General features: G+C 40.8%; 1 protein-coding gene across 7 annotated transcripts in view; it reads right to left on the bottom strand.

Moving 5' to 3' along the window:
• CHL1 (cell adhesion molecule L1 like) overlaps positions 1–26,847 on the bottom strand; it is a 141,362-nt gene that overhangs the window by 14,446 nt on the left and 100,069 nt on the right. For all 7 annotated transcript variants that reach the window (XM_074836055.1, XM_074836058.1, XM_074836052.1 and 4 more), the window contains 15 exons: positions 24,904–25,088; positions 18,690–18,821; positions 17,924–18,061; positions 17,135–17,246; positions 16,261–16,427; positions 14,332–14,497; positions 13,049–13,173; positions 10,176–10,277; positions 9,773–9,970; positions 8,855–8,925; positions 6,161–6,383; positions 3,403–3,518; positions 3,031–3,235; positions 2,675–2,797; positions 1,221–1,400 (listed from right to left, as the gene is read on the bottom strand). In XM_074836055.1, coding sequence (XP_074692156.1) covers positions 1,221–1,400; positions 2,675–2,797; positions 3,031–3,235; positions 3,403–3,518; positions 6,161–6,383; positions 8,855–8,925; positions 9,773–9,970; positions 10,176–10,277; positions 13,049–13,173; positions 14,332–14,497; positions 16,261–16,427; positions 17,135–17,246; positions 17,924–18,061; positions 18,690–18,821; positions 24,904–25,088 — 2,243 coding nt within the window. The remainder of the gene's footprint in view (positions 1–1,220; positions 1,401–2,674; positions 2,798–3,030; positions 3,236–3,402; positions 3,519–6,160; positions 6,384–8,854; positions 8,926–9,772; positions 9,971–10,175; positions 10,278–13,048; positions 13,174–14,331; positions 14,498–16,260; positions 16,428–17,134; positions 17,247–17,923; positions 18,062–18,689; positions 18,822–24,903; positions 25,089–26,847) is intronic.

Genomic DNA, 26,847 nt, shown 5'->3' with positions numbered 1-26,847 from the left:
ACATTATCATCCTTTTAAGCATATCAGGCAGGGATGCATTTCATAAAACCTGACAAGGTTATTCAAAGAAGTTAGAGGCTTTCAAGTGGGCAAAACACATTATTCTGGCTGCCCAATGAAGGCCAGAAAAGGTATCTAAGGAGGTGAAATTGTATATTTTTAGCTTGGAAGAATAAAAAAAAAAAAAAGAGGATCTTTTACTTTCCTTAACAAAGAATAAATTTTAAACCATGCTGATTGCTTAATTGTTACTACTCCGTGAGTACCTCTGTACTACAGTGAGACTGGAGGCTACAAGACAGTTGAGAAGGAGTTTCATTACTTGAGAAAACGGATGATTGTTGATGATTGGATGCTGAACTGGGATGTCATGAGTTTAAAGCACTTTTTACTTGTTTTACCAGTTAGTGAAGATATTCTGCAACTTAGAAGTCCAATAGGATGTTGTGCAACAAAGACCATTTTTCTATTTTATATGAACATTGTTCCAGACTGTTATCATTGCTAAAAATGATGAAGCCAGGAATCTTTTCCTTATCACATTCTCTTTCTCCTTCCCCATGGTAAGTGCACAGCAATGGTTTCTGATTAATAGCAAGGATTTGTTCCTTGGTATTGTAGAGTTTTCAGACTTGCTGAGCACAGTACATTTTATTTCATTTCAGCTGAATGTGAAAGATGAGCTATCATATCGTGCTTGCAATTTTCCTTTAAATCACTGAACATGAGTGCTTTAGGATAGGGTTTAAGTGGCACACAATGCTCACTCCCAGTCTCTGATAAAATAATAATAAAATAATGGATCAAATGTATTGCAGTCAACTTCATGTTTATCTGGATTTTCTATGTCAAATACCTGCCCCTAATGTTGCATCTTCATGCAAGGGCAGAATTTGTTTTTATTGTATTACTGAGAACAGATTATCTAGATCTTCAACTTTCTGTTCGTGACTAAATGCAATTCACTTACTCTAGTACAGCTAGAGTTGATCGGTGGGAATAAAAACACAGTACTGTACTGCAAAATGAAACAGATAAGCTCTACTTTTCTGAAGAGCTGCATGGCTACATTAAAAAGTTCATTGATTGTTCTCATGGAAAGAAAAACAAATTTATTTCCTCTAATTACAAAGGAAATGTCAAGCCTGGAATATTCTCAATAGATTTTTTCATTATTGTTGGAGCTTCTCCACATAAAAACATATTGCCTATTAACTTACTCCCTTGAGCCATCGTTAGTCCTTCTTCTGTGACCGGCTTCCCACAGCCTTTGACTGTACAAGCCTTTACATAGAATTTGTACTTGGTACTGGAGCTGAGACCTGAAAGCCTCCAGCTGAGTGTGGAGCGGTTGGTCACGCTGATGTCGTTCAGGGGTCCAATTTCGTGCGTTTCATTTACTGAAAGGGAAAAGGCAGTTGAGTCACATCCGGCAGCTACAGGCTACGAACATGAAATGTGTCATGAACGGTCCTGCAAGGGAGGCTCTCTGCAGTAAGTAGGAAGAATGAAGCCTGAATAAGCATATCTCACCTTCCTGCCAAGTACTTTAATGGAATTTATCTCGTCCATGTCAATCTCCCAACTACTCAGTGAGCTATTACTGTTCTTAAAAAGCTCTCTGATTCTAGATATTCACATACTGAGTGGGAGGTAAAAATTACTGTCTCCTAGATCATTAAATATATATGAATTGCTTCTTGCTTTGCTTCCAAACATCTGCAAACTTTTGCAAGCAAGTTAACGGATGGCTGTTCTGCTTTTCTCCCCTCTGCCTTGGCACAGTTGGCAGCTGAAGGAGGGGTTGCAACTCCCAAACTGCCTAAATAGATGGATCCATTCTCTGCTCATAGTCACCAAAAACAAACATCCAGACTCCAGCCCTTGCTTGCAAAGGCAACTGGGCAGTTCCATTATCAGCAGAGATAAGTGAAAACTACATGTTGGGGTTTTTTTGTAAATAGGGCACAGTCTAAGCCTGTTCCATCCTCAAGGAATGTATAAAATACCTTGAACTGTCACCACACCTCACAGCTGGTGTTGTGGCAGTCTGGGATCAATACTGGATCTTGCCTGAAGTTATCTGCTTGGTCTCTTCCCAGCTACTCAGTTCTTTCATAGGCAAGAAAGAAAGAAATACTCCTGGTATTCAGTTGTTTCTCAATGTGATTAATCAATAACGTGACTCAGGTGGTAGCTGTCTACATTTCTGCGGAGGCATTGTACAGGGAGGAGGTGCTCACTGACGATGTGAAGATCTGAATAAATGTGGCTACTTACAAATTATTTTGCATTGAATAAGTTTCATTTCAGTAAAATGCACCTATAAATTATAGGTCTTCTTAATTACTATGTAGGTATAATTTGGAAATATGAAATAATTGAATTAGTCTATAAATGTGAATTAGGGCACGGCAGCAATGTGAGTTTACATCAGGAAAGTGCATGGAAAACTTTTTGCTCTGAAGATGACTTTAGCCTGCCCTCTAGCAGGCTGTGTGCGCATCGCAGTTCACAACACTGTTCTGATGCTGTTACAGGTATCTCAGAAACAGCCCTTCTCACAGTCTCAGTTTTAAATAACTGTGCACATATAAACCCTTTTTTTCTCTTTTCTTCTTTTCTTTAACTAATAATGCTTAAATTCTAAAATCAAAATAAAACAAGCACATACTTATCTGGTATTGCAAAATGTAGCCAGTAAGATGGCCGTTTGCTTTCTTGGGAAGTCCCCACAACAGAGTGACAGAGTCCTTGTCAAAGTTCAGGATCCTTAGGAAACGTGGTTGTTCAGGGACTGAAAGATACAGGGATTAGCTTTCAGAGAAGAAGATTGAACAGGTCTGACTCTACAAATACTTGTTAAATGAGGATATAGTTTAGCTCAACACCTACAGTTCCCCATTCTAGTTAAGGGTTTTACGAATATTGGAGATTTTACAATCATTTTGAATAAGGAAATCAACTTGTCTTGTTGCATGGACAATTTATATTTATGTCCCTCCATTCTATATTCTCATTTTGTCTTACCTCCTTCTGGAGTTTCAAACACAATGGGGGAGCTTTCCGGGCCATCTCCTTTGGCATTGTAAGCCAAAACAGTTAAGCGGAATTCACTGAAGGGCTCTAGACCGGGAATCATCCCATAGTTTCTGTCTCCCACAAATGTTAGGAAGTGTTTCTCTGGGTGATGCCTTTTTCCATCCAGCATGCTTTTTGTTTTCCACCAACGGACCTGCATTGAGATTGGTATTTCTATAACAAATTATGTTGTATGAGGTTGAACATGATATTGATTTCTCTCATCTTCCCAGAAATGAGAGATTGCAATCTATCCTTGATCTGGCATTCATTTAGTAGTTTATTCAACTGTATACAAATATTTAAAGATAAATTTGTAACCTTATAGCCTCTTAAATGTCCACGAACTCTGTCCCTTGGTATTCCAAACCAGAAGACTTTGACCAGTGTGCTGTTCACAATATCCACCGATACATCGGAAGGAGCGGCATCTGGAACTGTAAAAACAAAAGTGCTGCATATTAAAGACACTTACAAGAGCTCAGTTTCACACTGTTCACAGCTACAGGGCTTGGCTTTCCAGTTCAAGCTGTGGCAGTTCATGCAGTCTGACTGTAGGCAAGAAAAAAGCCATTCCACCTGCATCCAGTGGGTGAAATGGGCCAATAAACATTATTTTGCCATATCAGGGCTTTCTGCTGAGGGCTGGAATACAGGTGAACTGGGACATATGAATTTCTACACCAGTATTTATGATTTCCTGTTTCAAGTAATGCTTACAGCAGTGAGAAGAATAAAAAAAATGATTAACACAGCACTCAAGAAGGCAATCATAAAGTTTTTTTTTATAATCAATTTCATTTTACAACTAAGCTCATTAAACAGTGGGATTTTAATCACTACACAACACAGAGAGCTATTATAGTGCCTGAAAAAAGAGGCCTTGATCCATTGACAACTGAATTGCAAGGAAGATTTTCCACTGATAGATATAAAATTAGATCCGCCACAGACACACAAAGAAAATAAACATGCTGTGGGGTTTCTTTCTAGATATAAAATTAGATCCACCACAGACACACAAAGAAAATAAACATGCTGTGAGGTTTCTTTCTTTCTGTTCTCACTACTCACCACCTCTTCTGCCATACACTCTACAGGGAAGAGAATATGTACCACCAAACCTTCTTGTCGCTCAACTCAGGGCACATAGTGGGGATTCTGCTGTCTGAACAGCACACCAAGACGACTCCGAGCACCAAAGCCTTATGCTGGTGTCACACCAGGAAGCACTCAGCAGGTTGCAAACATCAAACTGGTCCATTCAGGGTTGATAACGCAGATCTCGGGGCGCTCACTCAGTGAGAGGAGTGCTCCAGAGAGCCTGCTTTAGGATTTGTTTCCCTCTGCAAAGCTGGTGACATTTTTTACATCTGTGGTCATCACAGTAACTTTACTAACTGTTTCATATCACCTACCATGGGTCATGATACTTCATAAAGGCTTCTGCAAGAAGCTGCAGCATGTGGAGAGGTGGGAGCAGCAGCACCTATACTACTGCTACTGGGGAGTGACCGCTGTGGGACGTGGTGGGTAAAATCAAGGACGTGGCTGTCTGGTCATTTCAATAAGCAGCAAAACACATGCTTGTCTTAGTTGGCTAATCCACTGTAGACTTTGCAAAAGCCATTCAAACTGTCAGTTTATTTCATTCTTACGAAACCAAATTAAAGACTTCGGACTCTGCATGGGATGAAAACTGACTGACTTTAATAAAATTAAGCTGCAGATCTGAAACACAGACCATTCGCTGGCCCTTCTGGCCCCTCTTTGCCAGAGCTCCCAGCCCCTGCTGCTACACGTTTGCAAATGAAATAAGCATTTGTGTTCGGGATCAGGGAAGCTTGGTGCCCCACGGTAGCTGGCCACCATGCTGGTTACTCCCTTGCTGATTTATATCCTTAATTCCTAGAAAAAAGATTTTTTTTTTGGTGGTGTTAGTGCTTAACTGGGTTGCTTCCTAAAGTGACACTTGGCATTTCTTTGCTGCAGCTGGATACATTTCCAGTCCTCCAAATTTATTCTCTAGTCACACAGTAAACACCGAAGAGGAGAGGCTGCTGTTCAGAGATGTTGGGGTGGCCTCAGCAGTGACATTATCCAGTGTCCCACGGACATAGCAGAGCTGTTGCATCTTCTGTGGCACCAGCATTAATTCTGTTAGCAGGACAATCCTCCCCCATGTTCATCTCTCCTAACAGGACATGATTATCAAAGTCCACCATGAAGCTGGAGCTTGAAGAGCATGTGCAAAGGGTGGGTATCATAAGCGGTTGCTGTTTCAGAGCAGCTCAGGGCATCTATTTTGTGAAAATAGGTGGCAAGGGGAGGAAATGTCTCTGTTTGATCTGGTCTGGATGATGCACTGTGGGCTAGGCAGAGTCCAAAATCAGATGGACAGGTGCTGAGAAGATGTGGGGAAGGGGTTTGGAGCAGGAGTAGGCCAAAGCAAAGCCTTACACTGGAGAAAGACTTCTCCAGTGCCACAGGGAGGCCTATGAGGGGGCTGTGCCACCCAGGAGCCACAGAAAGTCACCGGACAGAACCCCAGGCTGGAAAAGAGGACCTGTTCTTCAAGGACTCAGTGGACAAGGTAACACCCTACATAAATGGGAATGTGGCATTATCTGTAAATTCATTTACAACACTCAGCGTCTCAGTGTTCATGCTTAATTGCCAGAGTACTTAACTTCTGACAAGTACTTAACTTCTTAACTGTTGAATCGGGCCCCAGACAAGCTAAAGACTTTTTTTCCCACCAAGTACAACACAGCGACAGCTACACTTCATAGGCTTCTTATGGACTGTGGCCTTCAAACAAGTATCCACATTAAGCCAGCAACTGAGATTAATGAAAGCACAAGTGACCTTTCCAAAACAGCCCTCAAACTCCAGCAAGCTGCCATCCACGGCACTCAGCATCAGTCGTATCTGCATCTCATGTAGCCCACCACGCTGAGCACTGCCATTTAAGCAGTTTTGGCATGTGCTGCCTAATCCATCACTCCATATCTGATCATTTTGCATCGCAAGAATCCCCCATGCAGCGTATTTTTACATGAAAGTTTTTGCTACTTACCATCCTCTCCTGAATATCCAACGGTAACATTTGGTTCAGGACCGGATCCTAAATTATTTACTGCTTGGACTTTGATCTCATAAGGCACAAAGGTGGGGGTGTTTCGCAGGGTCAGAGAATGCTTCTTCACTGTCTCCTCGTTCCAGTCCGCCTCGACTCCCCGCTGCCGCCAGCTGACTTTGTACTCCAGCCCTGGCCCATTCCTCTCCACGGGTTTCAATGGCTGCGGAAGAAGTTAAAAGAGATCTTGTCTGCCTTTGTTGCAGTAATCATGAAACAGCAGCTGAGGGGAGGGGGGAATAATTTTGGAGAGCATGTTACAACACTGCGAGAGAAAAAGGGGGGAAAAAAGAAAGCTTTAACTTTTCATTGTCATGTTAATTTTAAGACAACTGGAAAAAAAAAGTCATGACTTCAAGAGATAGGTGGGTGAAACACAGAGAAACAGTTGGATTTAAAACAGATTAATTGCTAGTAGACATATTTCTGCATACTACACACATCAGTTTTTGTTTTGCCACAGGTTTTCTTTGTTTTCTTGTGTGATGTAAAACTGCATGCCTTTTAGCAGAACTAAAATGTGTATCTTGACATAAGGCTGTGTGTGCCTTTGAGTACAGCTAAAATCTGTATTTTTTTCTTAGAATTTTATGCAGCACAGCAAGTTGGGTTATTACAATTTAGATTTGTACTACATATGCACCACATGCTTGAAACTACACCTGGACATTTATTGTGCAACACTTATGCTACTTTTTTTTACCAATCAGCTGAAGAATTCATCACAGCATGGTTCCCATCTAATTAACATTAATTTATAAAATATTAGAAGACATATAGCAATGGCTTGTCATGAGACATTCTCCAATTGAGTTTATTTCTCTGAAAATGTGCTTCTTTAATTAATAAAGTTAACAGGTCACCTGCACTACCAAAAATGAAGGTTATTTCAGTCTACTGAAACAGCTGTGGATATTTCCCACCACATAGCCTACTTTTAATGTATCCAATCTGCACACAGGTCTGAAATGAAACAGCATTGACTTGCAAGTGACAGCAGAAAGCAATGCCCCATTGATGCTCCTCATGCACGCGGGGACCTAGGTCTAGGGGATCTGCAAAAATTACCACTTATCTTCTCTGAGGGTATGAGCACCTTGGGGATGACTGTGGTGAAGGAGTCGGTAGACTGGGCAGCTTTCTAACAGGCATTGCTGGGAGAATCACCTCCATGACAAAGATCCTGGGGAATGGGATTTGCAAGAGAAGCTGAAAAAGTAAAAAATCCCTACCAAAAAATAACTTCTCACTTAGAGTTAAATTGCAGCACTGCTTGACTCTTATTTTGATCTCCCTTAATGCTGCAAATCCTTGGCTGAAAAGCTAGTCACTAATGCTCATCTCATCTCTTAATCCAAAGTAGGCAGATTAACATCATTTTGCAGCCTTCATCTGCCAGAAATAGCATGTTCAGTGCCTAGCATTTCCTCTGAAATGAATACAGGAAACACCAAAAATAAATGAATATCCTGTTTATGACATTCAATTGATTCAACAAGATTTAACAAAGCCTGTCCATCCCATTCTCTCTCTTCAATCTCAGTTTTCACTTCTACTTTTGCCTTGTTTGAGCAGTGGATTACAGGCTTCCCAAAGAGAAGCTCCTTCTCTGTTCAATGAACCACTGGTCAGAGTAGCATTTCCCAGCCATGCTGGTTACTACCACTCTGCACTTCTTCTGAGAGGCAGGATTGTCTTCCCTGACCCTGGGCTATGTTGTACAGCAAAAATCCCCATTCAAATCCAAGTCAATAGACCTAGAGGGCCATCTCCTTTTGGTGTAATTATAGCCTGAACCATGAATTCACACTGGGGAAATATTTACTGCTCTTTGCTGCGAGCAGCAGATTGAGAAGTAAATCTCATGTAAATTGTGTTTAATTCCAGCTACAAAAAAATATGCTTCCTTCCACAGTTGTTGAAATTTGTGTTGAATGAAGGAATATATATATCTCTAAACTGTGGGCACAGAAGCTATAAGCCTCAAAGCCAGGGAAACTGAAGAGTGGAAACCATCTTCAAGACTTTTACACAATTCATTTGACACACGTGCTTAGCTTTATCTATGCTCCTTTCATTCCCGATGTAAAAATTCAAGCTCACATTCACTTGGCCAAGTGATACCCATCGTTTTTAAACCTCCAGGCTGGAAAGGCAGAAGCTATGTGTAAACCATCCCATTCCTGGGCCTGGCTGCTCCTCCTGCAGAGCAGGGTAAGACCACAACTATTTTAAGCACTTTCTTGTATGCACAATGCACAGAAGATGAGCATACTCTCGAGAATTCTCACTGTGCTTTATAGGACTTTCATATTTCTTAATAACCTGCAAAGTTAGATGTAAAATATTGTCTTTTGAAACAAAAATAAAACTAGGGGAGGAAATCCAGAACAAATTTAAGTCAATAACAACTTTTACTTTGACTTCAGGAATATCAAAGATCCTACCTATGGAATTTGCTAATATTTCCTAAAAAACAGGGGTAAAAGAAAGGGAGATAAAGGGAATTGTTATTTCTTTTTTAATGTAATTATATTAAGACATCATCCTGATAAATGCCATGCTGCTTTAGAAACTATTGCTTGAAGGGAGAACCTGTTTCTGGTGTAGCACTGATGGACAGATTTCCCTTACCTCCCATTTCATCACCATTTCATTTGGTTCGGAAGCTTCAACTCGGATATTTTCTGGGTTCTTGTCTGGAGCTGGAACCACACAGGTGATAAGGTTAGTCTGCATAACCTGGGTTTATTTGCATTTATTATTTGAATGCAAAAAAAGGAAACAAATAATTTTTCTTATTTCCATATTACTGAGAGTGAAAGACATCTAAACAAAAAACGTTCATGAGATTAATTACTTGGATCAGCAAAGTTGCTGTGACCGAAACACATTGTTCATGCAGTTTTGATTCCTAAGTGCCCTTGTTGGTTGAAGCCACCAGCTAACATGAAACTGTGACTTTTGGATTTCAAAGCACCAGATGTAGGGGGATTATGAGGAAGAGATATTTCTCCCTATGGGGATAGTAAACAGAAGGTATATCATTAGTGGGATGCACACAGCTGAAAAGCTGAAGAAGGACCTGAAATTGAAGCAAAGGGGAAAAAAAAATGAAAGAAAAATGCCAAGGAATGCAAATGCTGTGCTGAACAGTTGGCCTCTAAAATGACTTTCAGGGACACAATGTTTTCTGTCACAGTAAGAAATGCACTGTGAATGGAGATTTTTGACAAGCTCAGCACTGCTGAAAGGCCCCCCTTAAACCCTGATCTTTTCCAGCAACTGCTTGTCCGTAAAGGGCTGCAGTGGGCTTTAAAGGTACAAAATCAGCAAAGCTCAGAAAAGCGCTGTGCTGGACGGTAGGAAACACCCTGCTAACCACAGCAGCGCAGCCTCCTCACTTTGGCATCCCTGGCCTGCCACTGAGCAGTGAAAGCAGCACAAGTGACCCTGGCTTCTTTACAGCCCTCTGAAGCACAGGAGGGCAATGTTATTCCCAGCAAAACACTAAAGATATGAATATTCAGAAAACTAGATGGCAGTGTTTACCAGCTGGAGGTGTTGCATAGCGCAGCGATGGTTTACTGGGCTGGCTCCTTCCCACAGCATTCACAGATACGACACGAAACTGGTAATTCATATATGGGGCCAGTGACAAAAGGGCTGTGGTGTCATTCCCCGGGGCTCGGGTTAGCTCCTGCCACCTCCCCGGCTCCCACCGGTTCTCTTCAAACTCTATAATCGACTCTGGGGAAGAAAAGAAACAAAACAAAAGAAAAAAGGCAGAGCCAGTATAAACAGCTTATAAATAGCAAGGATGGAAATGAACTTACAACAAATTAACTGTCATAGTAAAACCGATTAAGTATGGCGGTGAGCACGGTTTGTTTCTTCTGTATGACGTGCCATAATGCTAAACAGTGCAAGATGATGTTATTAAAATCCTTCATACCATTAATAGGGCTGTTATGACTGGCCCCGGCTTTCCAGGCTAGTCGAACACTTCGGTTTTGATTTTCTGAGAGCTGAAGGTCTTCTGGTGGATCAGGAACATCTGAAAAATAATGAAGTGTCAGGAGCATGGCAAGCTATTTCTGCTTGTCTTGGTATCTTCCGAAGGACTGGAACAGCAAGTTCAGTGAAGATGGTGGTAAAACATCTTTTGATTTCAAAATGAACAAAATGAGGAAAGTGGGAATAGCTTTTAAAGATCTTTTTTATTACAGAAAACCAGGCTGGATCTTCTGGTCCTGCTTTCTCTCTTAATAATGCAATATCCCTTCTTGAGTTCATTTACATCTACTCTCATTACTGTTCGTGCAGCAACAGATTTTTCTTTTCAAATCAACACTAGGATCTATTTAATCATTAACAGATATTGACACTGCTCTTGGCAGAAAGTTATATTATCATCACTTGGATTTACACTGGTGCAAACCAGAGTGGTAGAAGGTGACTCAGCTCTGACAGGTATCGAACTTGATCTTTTAGAGTATGAGTGAAAGGATAATATTCATTATCCCAGTCATGGGGATCCATATTAAAAGGAAACAAGAAAATTCATTATCTGCCAGCTCAACTAATGTTGTCCAGAGAATCTAGCAAAGTCAGAGTTGTGGTGATTGGTGTGATAACTACACTGCACCTCCCGGGGACAAGTGTGGGGCTATACAAGCCCCGAGCATGGGACTACCCTGTTGCTGTCAGAGCTCACTTTTCGGGGATGTGGTCTTAGCCTGGGCTGGGGTTACCAGCACCACCGAAATAGGCTGCTCCCCTTCACAGGCCTGGGAGATGGCAACGGGGACACACATCTTCAACATGACCTGGTTTCTCAACAGCATCAGGGGCATAAGAGGTGATCTGCAGCATGGGTCATTTGTCAAATTGCCTCTAATTGAATGAACTTTCAAATATTGCGATTTCAGACAGAGATGTTTGTCTTCCTTATAGCTTGCTTTGACAGTTTGCAGTCTGATTGTACTGGATTAGTTTGTAACTGAAATGTATAGGGCTTAATGTAAAAGAGTAATTTCTCACTGCAGGGGACTGATGATAACTCCTCTTCCTTCCAAAGTCACACACACACGCTTCCCCTCCTTAAACATAAGGCTGGTGTTTCAAAACCTAAAAAATGTACAGACCAAGGAAACAAGATTGCACAAACTTCGGGCCTTTGACCTCCTCCTGCCCCAATGTTCCAACTACATTTTTGGCTGGCAATGCAATTTCTTATAGGAAAAACAGCTACCAATACTGCCCCTGTCATTGTGAAAGAAACTAACTGTGTTTGTACTGCATTTTTTAAATAACAGTATTGAGTTTTCTTGTTTATCTCAGAGTACATCAAAAAGTATAAAAGGTTACATTAGAGTTGGGTTTTTTGTTTTAGTTCTGTTTGCATTTCTTTCCCCTATTTCTGTTGTACTTGGGAAAAATCAGGAAAGCACAGTTTAATGTACAGGCATTTTGCTGTTGTATTCCTGAAGCATATCTGGTGTTAAAATTCAATATATTAATTTAAAGATGGTGATGGTACATCTTAAAGATACTCACCCCTCTATCTGTTCATTAATCAATCATAGAACAAATACTTAGAAGTATTCTAACTGAATATTTCTTTTGCTCTTAGCTGCCCATATTATGATGTCTCCATCTGTGCCATATTTAGTTCTTTAGCCATCTCACAAGTCTCTCTTTGAAATGGAAGCCTGAATTTTTCATTTGGAAAATAACAGATATTGTTAATCCATCAAGACCTTTCTATATACAATAAACAAGGCATAAAAAACTACTGTTTTTTCTCTTCTGCAAATCACCTTTTTAAAAGGGAATAAAGTGCTTCATGAAATTTTCATAAGTAATGTAACAAATAGTCTACAAACATTTTGAATTATACAGCACTAAAGAACACTACCACAAATAATGTGCATAGCATCTTCTTAATTTACTATTTACTGAAATATACAATTCATTTAGTGTGAAAACATCTTGAAGGTCAGATTGTCTTAGTTCTTGTTGCAATCACTGCCAGAAATAAATAAAAATGTAAAATGAAGCAAAATTTCATTAAATTAAGATGATGCAAAACTGTTCACAAAACAGAATTTTAGCTATTGGCTGATGCCCTTAGGTACATATGCAAAGAACTGCACATCACTGCACAAGTTCACCCCCTTAATTTCAAGTGGTCCTTCAGGAAGGGAGGCAGGTTGTAAGGATGCTCACACAAAGTCAATCTTCAGACTCTGTGGGTCAAGGCTTTTCTCTGCTGTGGACTTGCTCTTTGCCACTGAACAATAATTTATGCTTGGATTCAGAGATAATTCATCCTTTTAGGTGCTTAACTTCCAATGATCTTCAGAGGAGTTGGACATCTAAATACTGACCTTACATCTTTTTCAAAAAATAGTCCAAGCCATAATACGTGTGCAAATCCCTAGTAAAGTGGGGTGAAGGACTGACCAAGGACTTGAAAGCAGAAGCAGAGTCAGAGTCGTTCTTAACATCCTATTACACCTGCCAGCCTGGGCAAGCTCCTACAGCCACTGTGGGTGACTCCTGAACTGAGAAAAAAAGGCTGCCTCATCTTAGGTATAACAAAGATTAAATATAAATGAAAAGTTTGCGTCAGCATCCCCATTCCAGGAGATACAAGGATAGCACATCTGAGGTTAATGAGTGAGAGGTACATTGCACCTCTGTGAAATTGGGTTATTGAGGCTCTGTAACTGAATTGGGCAAAAGAAGCAAATATGCAAAAGTGCTGCAATGGCATTATGTACTCCACGGAGCTGTTTGCACACTGGCAAAAGATCCTCTTACCAAGAACAATTAACTGCGATTCAGCTGTGACACTGTCCAGGGAAGTGCTAGCCACACACGTGTAAACTCCTTGATCCTCCAGCGTCACGCTTGATATGAACAGTGTATCCCTGTCCAGAATTATTCTATGGGGAAAAAAAAAAAAAGGTACATAAAAATAAGGAAGAGAAAAATCTATAAGATAAGCGTATGATAGACAGACACTGTTGTTCTCCAAAAAACTGTTCATAAAAAAACTTGGTAACAGGACATTTTGAATAACATAATTGCATGTTAGGCCTATTACTTTAAAACATAATTGTGGTTGTATTATACACTGTGCTGTAGACTATTATTTGTATTTTGTAGCAATTTAGCCTCCATGGCTGGAAGTTGGCATGTCTCTCTTGGTCTGAAAAGAGCCACATTGATATGCATCCGCTGAGTGTCTGGAACATAGGATTTTGGCACATCATCAATGAGGCAAATACATGGGCTTTATGTCCAAATTTTTGAAAGGGTTGAGTAAAACTGAGCATTCCCAACCCACTTGTGTAATGTCCAATGCACCAGGGGAAACTGGCATTAACCCAGGCACATGGGGTCTGCTGCAGACATGGCATTTGCTTGGCGCTATCTCCCTCCACTACATGGCCTCAGCAGGATCTTCAGCCTCTCCAGCACTGCAGTATTTAGGAAACCATCTCTCTTCTGTGGTAATTAATAAAGACATCTGATTGCCCACTGTGGGACCTTTCGTATGGAATAAAGGTTGAGCTCCATCCCCTTCAGGTCAACAGAAACACAAGAGTAGGGCAAAATTCAGCCTGCACTTGCAAGTCCTAAACTCATACTCGTTGCTTGTAATGTGTATGATTTTAGGCAGAATTCCAGAAACCTCTTTTCCATTCACTTCAATATTATGAGGACTTTGTTTTGGTCAAATAGGTGTAAAACACAGGAAAATACCAAGTTCCACTGAAGTGGAGAAACAAAACCTCAGTTTACTGCATTGGGGCTATGTTTGTATTTTTGAATTGAACCAACATTTATGCAATATTCTGCTATGATGGTGGGAGAGTTAACAAAAACCAAAATAATTTGCCAGCCATGACTCAAAACTCATATAGATGCATTTATACTTATATGTGTATAAAAAGCAGATCTATTCACATGAAGAATTCTTGCAGACGTAAATTTGCATTTCAAGCTATTATGTCTCGTGCTTATTGAAACTCATGTTCCAGCACCATAAAGCATTATTCAGCTGAGATCAAGAAAACTCTTGTTTCTTCCTTGCTTACCTGCCATTTTCTGTGCTGTTGACTGGCAGCTGATCTCCATCTTTCCTCCAGGATAATTTAAAACTGTGTTTCAAGTGTGAATCATACTCAGACTGACATTTCAATAAAATTGAATGTGATTTCAACACTCGGGGGTTCTTCGGAGTAACAACAAGTTTTGTAGCATCTGATTGATCATAGAAAAAAACTTTGATTAGGAGAGAGAGAGACTATTACATCAAATTTTCACCAAGCACTTCATATATAAAAATCACCTCAGGAGCAATGATCATGTCTTTTTGGTTATATATACAAATATTTCAAGTGAAGGATGGTTGTTTTTGAAATAGCTATTTGCCAGGATATAATATTCTATCTTGAAAAATTCTTTTTTAGTTCATTCCAAACCAAAGAACTTCAGAAAAAAAAAAACCAAACCACAAAAAAGACTCACAGGTGAAAATCCTTGTTAGCAGACTGTCATAAAATGGATGATAAAAAAAAGGCTTAAGTATGATTTTTATGTCCAATTGCCATTTGAAATAGGCTTTGGCAATGATCCAAGAAAAATTACAAGCTTATTAAAGTCAAGTGAGAAAAAATTATTGCAATCAAGTTTGTTCTTTTAATTGACTCTAATCTGAATGCAGAAACAGATGAGTAAGTAAGAAGAAAGCACTTGGCTGAATTTATTTTTACAGTGAAATGTTGCTCTGTGAGAATTTCATTGTACATTTTCATGTTTATTACCACTGTAAAATTTACAAAGCAAAAGGAATGGGTGGAAATAGAACACAAACAGAGTGTTTCTTTCTCAAGTTTTCACAACAAACATGCATCTGACAGTCCTTTTGAGGACTTTACTAATTGAGTATTAAAGTTTCTTTTTATTGGCAAGCCCTAAATCCTAAGTAAACTTGTACGCAACCCTCTAAATTTAACTTGTGTGTTCAACAGAAGCTGTCTACTACCACCACCCACTCAGGGAAAAGACCCCTCCTGGACAACTAACCAAATAAATCCCTTAAAACCAAATTAAAGCACAAGGTATGTATCTGAAATGTGCGAGTAAACACATTTCAGTGATCTTTTTTCTCTATTTACAAATATTTGTCAACTTGACACTCAGGCAAAGGCCCATTGCAAAGCCCTCATATCAGCAGCATCCTCTAACTCATTCTGCTGCAATGTGCTTGGTGTTTGCTGTGGATATTTATTCAGTTTGGGATGTACCTTCTGATCAACAGATGGGAAGTAGCTTTAGGGAAGGAGGAACCCCACGGCTGTGGGAGATGCAGGGCCCCTGTTTGGCTCAGCGAGGAGCCCACCAAGCCCACGAGCACAGGGAGGGCTCTGGGCTCCCAAGGGTCAGCCAAGAACCTGCTCTGACTGTAACATGGCTGATGGCAAGAAGGAGAGAAAATCATAGAATCATAGAATGGTTTGGATTGGAAGGGACCTTAAAGTTCATCTAGTTCCAACCCCCCTGCCATGGGCAGGGACACCTTCCACTAGCCCACGTTTCCCAAAGCCCCGTCCAACCTGGCCTTGAACCCTTCCAGGGAGGGGGCAGCCACAGCTTCTCTGGGCAACCTGCGCCAGTGTCTCACCCCCCTCACAGGGAAGAATTTCTTCCTTATATCTATCATTTCAAGATGATCAAGTTAACAGATCTGGAAAGCAAACTGCAAGTTTTTGTGGGTTATGCAACTTCTGCAAGTTTTTGGTGGGTTATGTAACTTCTGCAAGCATCAAAAAGAAAGTAAACATCATGTATGAGCATGGAGAAATCACACAGAAAAATGGAGATGATACTAACTGCTACATATAAATAATAAAATAATAAATCTGTATCTTGGCCTGAATATTTACTAATTACTTACTGAAAATTTGTAAATATAAAATCTTAGCAAATGTCAAAAGTCTTTCTATTCATAAATGAGATATTACCTCTTATATCCAGATTAGCAGTTATTGCTCTTTTTCCAACCGAGTTTGCAGCCCAGCAAGCATATGACCCCGAGTCTTCTTTCCTTGTTTCCTTGATCTCTAGGGTGCCATTCTTATTTAATTCATAGCGTAATGTTGAAAGTGGCTCTATGCTGTCATCCTTAGTCCTACAGATGATAACAATAGTTATGCATTATTTCTAAGGCTGCAGGAACTGTTATTTCATGGTTAGCAGATATTGCAGGGGATACAGGCATTCTGGGAGCTGGTCTCAGATCTGCCACTGAGCAACCAAGTCAAGATTAGTAACTCATTTTATCCATGTGCAGGCAAATTGTAAAGGGACATAAGCTTCCTGCAAACCAAAAACATACTGACAGCATCTAGTAAGGTCTTTAAACTAGTCTGGCTGAGCCTTTAATCTATAGCTGTCATCTGCAATTTTATTGCACCTGTCAAGTGCTATGAGAATCCTGTGATTTCTAACCATATGGAACCATTTCCAGGTAAATATGCTCTGTAAGTCACCAGGTTTCCACCTCAATAATGTGTGCAAATTTAAAAAGTTGCCAACATTAAACTAAGGCCAATGAAGCTGTAGCAGGATTTAGCTATATGCAGCATGGCTTGGTTTAATGAATATCCCAGCACTTGTATCACACTGATATCGAGAACTGTCATTAACCTTTTATTATAAACCAGTTCTTCAGAGTACTTGAAAGTGCATTTAAACACAGAATACCTCTATTATCTACAGTTTTGTTGCAAATTTCTGATTTTAACTCCATAAAAATAACAACTAGCACATTTTTCAATGTTTGGGGAGCCTGAATGAACTTGTTTAACATGAAAACATCAGTTCTCAGTGGCTTACCATCTAATATCTGCCGCAGGTGAGGCAAAAATTTCACAGTGCAGGAAGGCGCTATAACCCACAACTGTAGCATAGTTTTCACCATCTGAGGTCAGTATTAAGGGAGCAATATCTGCAAAAGAAAATGCAGAAGGAGCAACGCTGCATTTCAGAACTGGGAATATAAATACTGTGCCTGCACCATTCCCTTCTCCAACAAAGGTCAAAGGCCTAGCCACTTAATGGGAATTTCACTGCCTTTTGGAACCAGTTGCACTGAGCAACTGAGCTCTCAGAAGCTTCACTGACAAAGATAATGGTGGTTGGCTGCTGGACATGTCAGAACATGAAACCTCAGTGTGCTCCAGGAGAGAAAACAAACTCAGATCTGCTTCCTCTAGAGACCTCTTCTATTAAATAAATTCCCATCACTTTCTTCAAAGAACAGGCTGAGCATCACAACTGAAATTAAAGATTAACAATACACTTATAATCCAAAACCAGAGTTGCGGTCACAATTCAGCCCCCAGTGATTTTAGTACATTTGAATTCAAAAGGTTTCAAGCCCAACCACCGTCCTGTATTTAAAATAAAGAACACATCAAAGCTCACGAGCACTTAGGCTAAGCATATAATATTGTCCATGATAAGGCTTGTTGCATTAGTTTGGACATGCATTTCTTAAAATCTGGGGGCAACGCGAAGGAACATGACATGGTTACAAACCTCAAGCTGTTCTGAAGATTCAGTCAGCAGAATGGGACACTTCATTTAGACCTTTTCTCATGAAGAGGAAAGGCTGGTACTCACTGAGGACGTTCACGTTGGCGCTAGCAAGGATGGTGCCGTGCTTGTTGCTGGCCTCGCACTGGTACACAGCACTGTCCTGAAGCTGAAGGTTGGTAAGGCTGATCTCTCTGGCAGAGATTCTCCCTCTGAAGGTCCGACCTGGAAAGACCCAGACTGTATCAGGAGATGGAGAAAACACGACTGTGAAGTTCACAGTCTCTCCTCACTGCTTGAAAGTTAAAGGCAAAGAGCATCTTCAGGATCAAACCAGAACCTTGCTCAACAGCCAGACAGCAAATTGCAGAGCACTGCCTTTGCCAGCAGTCCCATGGCCAAAAGAAAGTGCTCTAGAGCATCAATTTCCAGTAAAATCCCCACACACACCTTTTAAAATGATAGTAATAATACTGTTACACCAGGGAGCAGTCTGTGTGCTCCCCAGACACACAGTCACTTGTGCTTATTCAGAAGCACAAAGAAAGACCAGGAGCCCTCAATGAACATAAGCTATCCCAGATCACCAAAAGATGGGACCGTTACAGAGTGAGGCAGAGGCAGTAACTCACGGGTACCAACACCCCACACCCTGCAGCCTTCACCCCTACTCTCTTCGAGATCACATTTAAACATTAGCTTTAAGTAAATAAATATTCATTCATGTCTAAATAGATGTCAAACCAGACATCATTCAGCACATTAGGATTTGTGTGTTCCCTCTAACTGGGCACAACACTGGCGCATCCCACCTGGCCACCACCTATATGAGGACACTGGACCTTGCACTTACTATCGATGGGCATCCCGTTGAGTTTCCACTGAATGGTTGGCTCTGGGTTGCCAATAGCTTCACACAGCAGCAACAGATTTGTTCCTACACTGTAAACACCACCTTCGGGTTCCTTTATCCACTGAGGAGGCTCTGTAAAGAGGGGACATAGGAGGTATCAAGTGCCACAGCGAGACAAGTCGAACTCTGCTATTGCTACGGTCCTCCAGGAGATGGCAAACGTTGCCAACAGTTCCCAGCCAGCTCCTAGCAGCCTTTGTGCAGCTGTATTGTATTTCTTGCAAACCGATGTTACAAAAGGTAAAATTAGCATCAGCACACATCAATTTCTGTCCTTCAGGCTTTGTGAAATGTGAATGTCAGGGAGAGTGTGCAGGAAACCAGCAGTGTTTATCCAAGTGGAAAACAAATGCAAATGGGAGGTGAGAGGCTGGGGAAGGAGGTAAACCTGAACAGGTCGGCATTATCCCAAGGACCCTCAGACACGAGACTGTGGTCTGTGAAATGAAGTGAGACTATTTCAGCAACTCAAACAAGATGCAAATATCCATCCAGCTCAAATCCCCCTCCCTAGGCATGAGCAAGCAGCTTCCCCCAACTTGCCCAGGAGCAGTCAGAGGGCAGAGCGCAGCGATGCCGGAGCAGTGCAGAGCTCCACGACAGGATGCAGCACCTCCATCTGCTCATCTACATGTGCTAGGGAAATGCACTGTGATTTTCAATATCCTTGTTTTACATCACGTATTGAAATAAGAGGCTGATTCGAAAAATATTTAGGAATGATGAAACATTCTCTCACCCCTGGGGATGAGAGAACCATTGTCCTGAGGAGCAGTCCAGAGAGGTTGCCCACAGGGTGGTGGCAGAGGAGCAGCAGTGTGCTGATGCATTCCCTTGCTCTCCCCTTCCCCAGCACTGCCAGCTAAACTGCTCTTGGGAAACCCTGTCCTCCCCAGAGCAGCCCCTGAGCATCAGGTACACAAACCTCATTGGCAAAACAACCACAAGGGAGGGAAGGGAACTGAGGGGGAAAAAAAAGCATCAATCTGATTAACGCTTTGTTCTCTACAGACTGAATGCAGGTCCCCAAGCCCGTCTACTCTTCAATGGGCAGCCTCAATCCAAAACACAGCCTTGAATTCATCATTATGTCTCCCTGAGAAGCAACAAACTTTGAAATTTTAACTCCAGACCTGACACTCCTTTTCTGCATGTGCTGGGCAGGTCACTGGGCCTCTTTCCCTGTTTGAAAAAGATGAGCTAATGTATGGGAAACATGAGGATTCATTAGTTAATGCTTATAAAGCGCTTTGAAGATTAACAGAGCTGTTGCCTGGTAATATATCTCCAGATGTTATCGGTGTGATACACTAAAACAAAGCGTCATTGCTCATATTCACACAGATATATTAAAAAAACACCCCTGAAGTGTGATACACAAGAGCTTCTACACACAGTCCACCATTTCCACAGTAGAGCACTGATGAAGAGATACTGTTAAGCAACAGCTAAAGACTGAAGTAAAATCCACGACACCGAAGCTTATCTAAAATTATAACATCTTTGCATTTCCTTCACACAGTACAGATTTCTTCTACCATCTTCCTCTCACAGTGCTGGTTGCCCTCCCATAATGCAGCTTGTGACGTGACGATACTTGTTATGCTTCCTTGTATTTGGCTCCAGGAAGAAACTCTGCAAGTAGCAGGACATTTTGGTTTTGTAGATGTTTTCCCTTCTCTCTCTCTCTCATATACATTATGCTTTCCATCAGGAAAAGACAGGTCAAAGGCATGGAGGTGTAAAGGTTTGTAACAGCCCTGATGAATTTTTTTTTTTTTTTTCACTACTAGGTCTGCCACAAATACAGTGCTTGAGACAGGATATTTTCTTGTTTTGGAGGAGGTGAGACACCAAGCACAGACTGAATACAAACAATGGATTGCTCCCTATTTTCATCTGTGCATACACTTGGGAAGTGAGCTGAAGATATATTAAACCACTGCCTTCCTTTCTCAGCATGGGAATTGCTGTGGTTGCCCCAAGAAAATGATGTAGCTGCGAAGCCACAGGCAATGAGATTTTGTCAAGTATGAAATGTAATTTCACAGAAAGGCTGAAGAACCTCTTTTCTGTGTGGCAGATATGCTATACTACTTATAAGTACACAAAATATACACATATTTTTTAGCAACTACAGAAACTAGTGGTTGGACAGTCAAATAGTTATCTGCATGAGCAATATGGTATGTCAAATATTTCACTGCATAATATATTCTTCTCGCTAAAAGTTATAAATGTGGTGCTCCTGATTAAGAGATTTATGTCTTTATGGAAATATAATGACAGGTCCAAAAATAGAAGGGATCTAAAATGGGCATCTAGTCCATCCTTCTGCAACAAAGCAGGATCACCTACACCTAAAACACCCCAAACAGACTCAAACCTTCCCAGCCTCCCATGTTGCCTACACTAGAACAAGTTTTTAATGTCTAACTAACTTCTGCCTTACTGCAATTTAAGTCTATTGTATCTTGCATTATCCCCATGGAATGAGTAGAACAATTTGTTACTATCTATTGTGAAGAAACTTCGGTGCATCTAAAGGCTGCTATGTGTTCCCCAGATTCATTCTTTCCTAAATTAAACATATCTATCAATTTTTTCTCAAATGCATGTTTTGGAGCTCTGTGACTACCCTTGCTGCTTTCTCCTGAACTGTCTCAAGTTAACCGCAGCTTTGATGAAGTGCACAATGTAAAACTGGTTGTGCTATGTGAGGCTTTACCAGTTCTCAGTAGTCTCTCTTACAACATCATTTTCTTTATACTTTCCAGGATGATTTTTTCTTTGTCTGCAAGACTAATATTTCCAAGTGGTGTTCAGTTTGCAATCCACTATATCCTCCAGACTAGTCTAACCAGACATTTTCCATCCTGTGCTTATGAAGCCAATTAGTGCTGCCTGATGAGAATTACTTTGCACTTGTGCTTACTGGAGCCCATCCTTTTTATTCTGGACCATTTTCCCAATTTGTCAAGATCATTTCAAATTCTCCTCACGTCTTCCTGAGGGCTGGCAATCCACACCACTTTGGGGGTATCGTCTGCAGCTTTAGATGCAGTTACCACCTTGGGGTCTGCATCCAAGTTGAAGCACTTTTCCAGTGAAACAGAACTGCAGTTTGAGCCTGATTAAAACGACCAGCCACGGTTCTGCCTCACATTAATCTAATCTATTTTATTCTTGTCTAGCTGAGTAATGAAAGTATTACAAGACATAACTGCAAAGGCCCTTAGCTACTATATCATTACCATAATTAATCATTATATTGTAATAATTATTTCTATTAAACACAGTCTAGGAGCCTCAGTCAAGATCAAGGTACCACCAGATCAGGCGCTGTGATAGTGACAAGATTTTGAGGTTACATATGTACATTTTCTGTTGGGCTTGGCGGATTATACACAATAGCCAAATAAACCACTATTTGAAGTCAAGACAATTTGTGGGCTTGCTTTGCCTTTTTTTTTTTTTTTTTTTTAAATAATTCTCTCTCATTCTAGTAACAACAATGGAGGTTTTTTCACTGCTCCAATGTTCCAGGCTACATCTTTCCTTGTAAAGAGAGATTAAAATGCTCTAACACTCAAGCAATTTCCTAGATGAATATTTTCATATGCTTGGTAATAATTGCCTGAATCTTTGCCCTCAGACTCCTGTAGGATTAGTAAGTGGGCTGCATGCAAATATCATTAATTAACACTGTTATTTAGAAGGCTGGGTATTGGTTTGAGATTCTCAAATACCAGAACGAAGAACAGAAAATGTGACATAGGACAGAAATGATAGCAAAATCCTGATTTACCCACCAGCACTAGATTGAGAATGGTTGGCTGTTAATAACTGAGATTATTTTTCTTCCATGTTTAATTTTCTTCTCCCTGCATGCATCTTTTGAGAAGAGCATGTCAGGTGCAAGGAAGCCCTACGTCAGCATAACCTTCCTGAAACCCACTGAAATTAATGCTCACTTCCACCAACTCAAGATCTGCCCTTGAGTGTGCACGCAGGAGTTGCTGCAAGAATGATGAACGTGCCCATCTCTGATTAATGGTAGTGACATTTTCTGGTTAGAAATTCTAGAAGAAGACAGTGTTTGGGCTCAAATTTTACCTTGATACCCTGCATGTGAGGTGACTCCTAATAGAAAGAATTCCTGCTAGTGACGGCAGCCAACATTATTTACACATACAGAAAACAAACTTAACAGCAATTGCAAAAAGCATTTTTTACATTACAGTGGCTAGAACAGGATTATTTCCTTCTTTTTTTTTTCCTTTTTTTTAAGTACTTGTTTATTAATGAGCAGTAACAACAATTTGCCAGAAAGCTTTCCTCCCTCTAGAGACTAGGGGAGAAGGGGGTCAATATTCTGAACTGCTTAATTAATGTTATTTCTCTGGTATTTTAGTTTTTGCAGCTCCTGCAATTTCTTTGAAGGATTCAATTTTTATAGCCGAGAAAATCGTAGCCAGATTGTTAAAATATTCAGCTACAGCAGAGATGCTCCAAACCATCTGGAATGATTTCTAGAGTCAGCACTTCCCCTCCATTGCAGCTGAAAACTTGCCATGCCCTGGTATCCCCCTCTGCCACACTTCCAGGAAGGGAAAGAAGACTGTAAGACACAAGGTTGTGTCAAGTGAATGGGGATGATTCATCACGTACTGGGAGAAAACGCTTCTCCTCAGCTGATGAGTAAATACAGAGCAGGTAGCTGAAAATGCCTTTCCTCCTGTCAGGACTGCTTGTGACCATGGAGTGAGAAGAAGCACAGATTAAAATGAAGCACTTGGCAGACACCGACAGTTTAATACAGACTGTGATTTTTTTTTTTTTTACTCTGCAGAGCAGAGGCTGGAGCATTTTTCATCAGTTAAGAGAAAATGTTTTCAGCAAGTTTTTGAGCTGCATTTCAGGATTCTCATTTTTGTAGCTATTTATGGGCAGCGTTGCTGAAAGAGTTGCAGTGGCTGTAATACTTCTGCAGGGCTTACTTGCTAAGTCTCGTTGGAGCTCTGCTTTGGTCCTGGAAAAGAGCATCTGCGCCTGCCTTGTGCAAAGGGCTCATAGCTTCAGGGTTTGGGGAGTAGGAGAGGGGAGAAAGGGAGAAAAGAGGATGGAGGGAGAGCAGGCACCATGAGCCTCTATCTGCACCCTTCAAGTTGCCTGTTATGAAGGTATCTTGACTGGCTTCATTAATCTGCCACCTTCCAGCAGCAACAGAAATAACTGACAACCAAACGGATGCACAAACATACCAGGTTCTCCGTTTTGCTAGCCAGAACTCACCCTGTTCAGCCCCCAGACCCAGGTGTACGCTCACACACAGGGACACACCACCCTACGCACAAGTGTATGACAGGCACGAGTGTAACCCTGGGACTATTTATGAATGCTGTTAATACAGTATTGGTCACCCTTCCAAGCACATGGGCTAGGATGGGAACGGACCTTGGATACTTAGTGAGATGACAGAAAGGGTCATATTTCAATTTTTTTAAACTGTGAAAAATTAGTAGAAAGTACTTTTTTACTTTGTTTCATAAGTTTTTATGACACTTTTCAGGGGCTACAGAAACAACTCAGCTCAGGTTGTCCTTATAGCAAGGGACCATGCAAAGGAGGGGAAAAGAAGGGTGGTACCATGCTTGCTCACTGCATTTTTACAGTCCTTCCTGGGCATTCACTTTTGGTGGAAGCCAAAGAAAGGAAATTGAGCTAAATGTATCTCTGATCTGCCCCAGTACAGTCATTTTCACATTCTTTAAGAGCAAGTAGAATAATTAGATCTTTTGGTCTGACACTCAGGTTAATACAAGACATTTCATCAGTATCTCTGCTTGACTAACTCACATCTTTAGACTACCGGATCTGCTCATGTATTTGTACTCCTGTTCACCACTCTGTAGAGCCTTCATGGTTCAGGAAAAAAAATGCATTATTTCTAATATTTTATTTTTTTTAAAAAAAAGGTGCTATCTTCTGCAAGCTTCCCAAAACTGTAAGGCAGGTTCTTGGCTAGCATAAATTCATAGAGTTGGTTGAATTTATGCATTACACTGAGTGATATCAGCAAATGTCCTTATTCAGTTCCCTTTGACCACCTCTCTGTTGAAAATCAATAAGCTTAGTAAAGTGTACTCAGAACCTTCCACGTGAACGTGGAACTCGTGCTTCGCTCTTCCCATGGGGTTGCTTGCCGTGCACTGGTACGTTCCTTCATCGGCTGCAGTCACTTGGTCTATCTTCAATATCTTCCCAAAATTTTCTGTTTCTGGTTCGTCCTTGGGCAAGTTTCCTGTGACCTTGATCCAGCTTAGATGAGGAGTTGGGCTAATAGCAAAGAAAGAAAAAAACAAAATATTTTTGAGTTGAATACTAGGCTGCTGTAATGTTTCATCTTAGCAGACCTGCTGGACTTGCATATGGTTTGCAAGGTGAAGTTTTCAGAGACTTTTGAGCTCTTTTAAAACACTGGGGCTATACTAAGGGTTATGCTATAGACTACAACTAGTCTATACTGCTTCTTGATTTGAAGGGCCCCTGTGAACAGGTTTTTCACAGCCAACACCAGGCCATGGCATGAGGCAGCATTCCTCCTACGTGTGGCATGCCATGGACTGCAGGAGAGGGAACAGAGCTCGTCTCGTCCTATTCCAAAAGGGCACTTGAGGACAGACAAGGAGGTAAAGACTTCATTACAGTGACTTCACTCAGTGCCCTGCCTGGTTAGAAAGGTGGCCAACCATTGGAGATGGCTGGAAATGCTCCTTACATTTTTAGAAAGCAAATGGCAATGACACAGAAATTTGGGACAGACTGTTGTCTGCACACTCCCAGCTGGGCTTCGCGACCCCAACACCGTACACAACGCACATACACAGTGTCATATCTGCTTACTCTTGTGTCCATCTGTCATTATGGCAAAATGCCCGGGCACAAGCTATTCAAAGCCCCAGGTACCAGGAAATTATAGTTTTCCATGAGCAGTGAGTGCAACCGTGCAAATATCCTATTATTTCCTGAAAGAGTCCTTGTCCTGCTCTCGTACCAAAGTCAGGCTCTGTGTTGCCTTGGTGTTGTATTGAGGCGATGCCCTCCTGACACTGTCATTACTCAGAATATAAGTCTTCAAAAATGACAGATTGCAAATGTACTTAAAATCCTTATTTTGCAGTTGGCTGCCCCTGATCTTAGTTACTCGAAATCTGGCTCAGTCTATCCGCTTTCATGGTTTGTGGACATTTGGTGGGATGGATTGGCAGAGATATAGGCGAAGCTGACCACTTTTTTCCTGAAAAATGGGAATTTTAGTAAATAAAAATACTATTTTATTTTGTCAAAATGTTGCATTTTTGAAGGGTTTCAATGAAAAAATATTTGTTTGGTGATCAGACAAAGTAGTACTTTACCTTCTTTCAAAAGTGACTACTTTAAAAAAAACCTTTTTGTTTGAAAAATAATTTTTAAAAAAGTTTAAGTGAAACAAATTTTTTTTGTTTGTTTTTTTTTTTTACTTTTTCTTCCAAATAAACAGAAAGCCTTTTCTGGCTTTCTCTTCTTTTACATAATATTAATTCTCGCACATGAAAATTCATATTTGTGTATTTCCAAGGTGATTTGCCTGTTAAGTACCTTGAAAACACTATAAACTCATAACTGTGGACTTGTGGAGGTTTGTGGGCCTGCAAATTAGCTTGATGGGTAGTGAATTAGACAAGGAAGTGTTGCAACAGGGAACTAAACCTCACTGCAGATTCTTGGAGTGAATCCAATAAAGACAAGTAATTCACCTTCTCTCAGAAATGGCAACCAACTGCAGAGGCATAATCTTGCCAGCTTAAATGAGCAATGCCCTTTCAAGCCCACATGGAAAAACAAAATACCCTAAACATGTTTGTTCAGGCAGATTAATATCCTGATTTTGGAATTTTATAGAGGGGATATAATTACACAGTCTTTAGTATGAATTATCTAACTGCTAACCACAGCCTGCGTTCACAGACCTGCAGCTCTACCATACAGCAGGAGAAGACAATGATTTAGGTCTCCATTCAACAAAAAGCTCTATCACAAATAAACCAGAAGTGAC

The sequence above is a fragment of the Strix aluco genome, chromosome 11 (assembly GCF_031877795.1).
Source record: "Strix aluco isolate bStrAlu1 chromosome 11, bStrAlu1.hap1, whole genome shotgun sequence".
Classification (NCBI taxonomy): Eukaryota; Metazoa; Chordata; class Aves; order Strigiformes; family Strigidae; genus Strix; species Strix aluco.
This window is presented reverse-complemented; position numbering and strand designations above follow the sequence as displayed.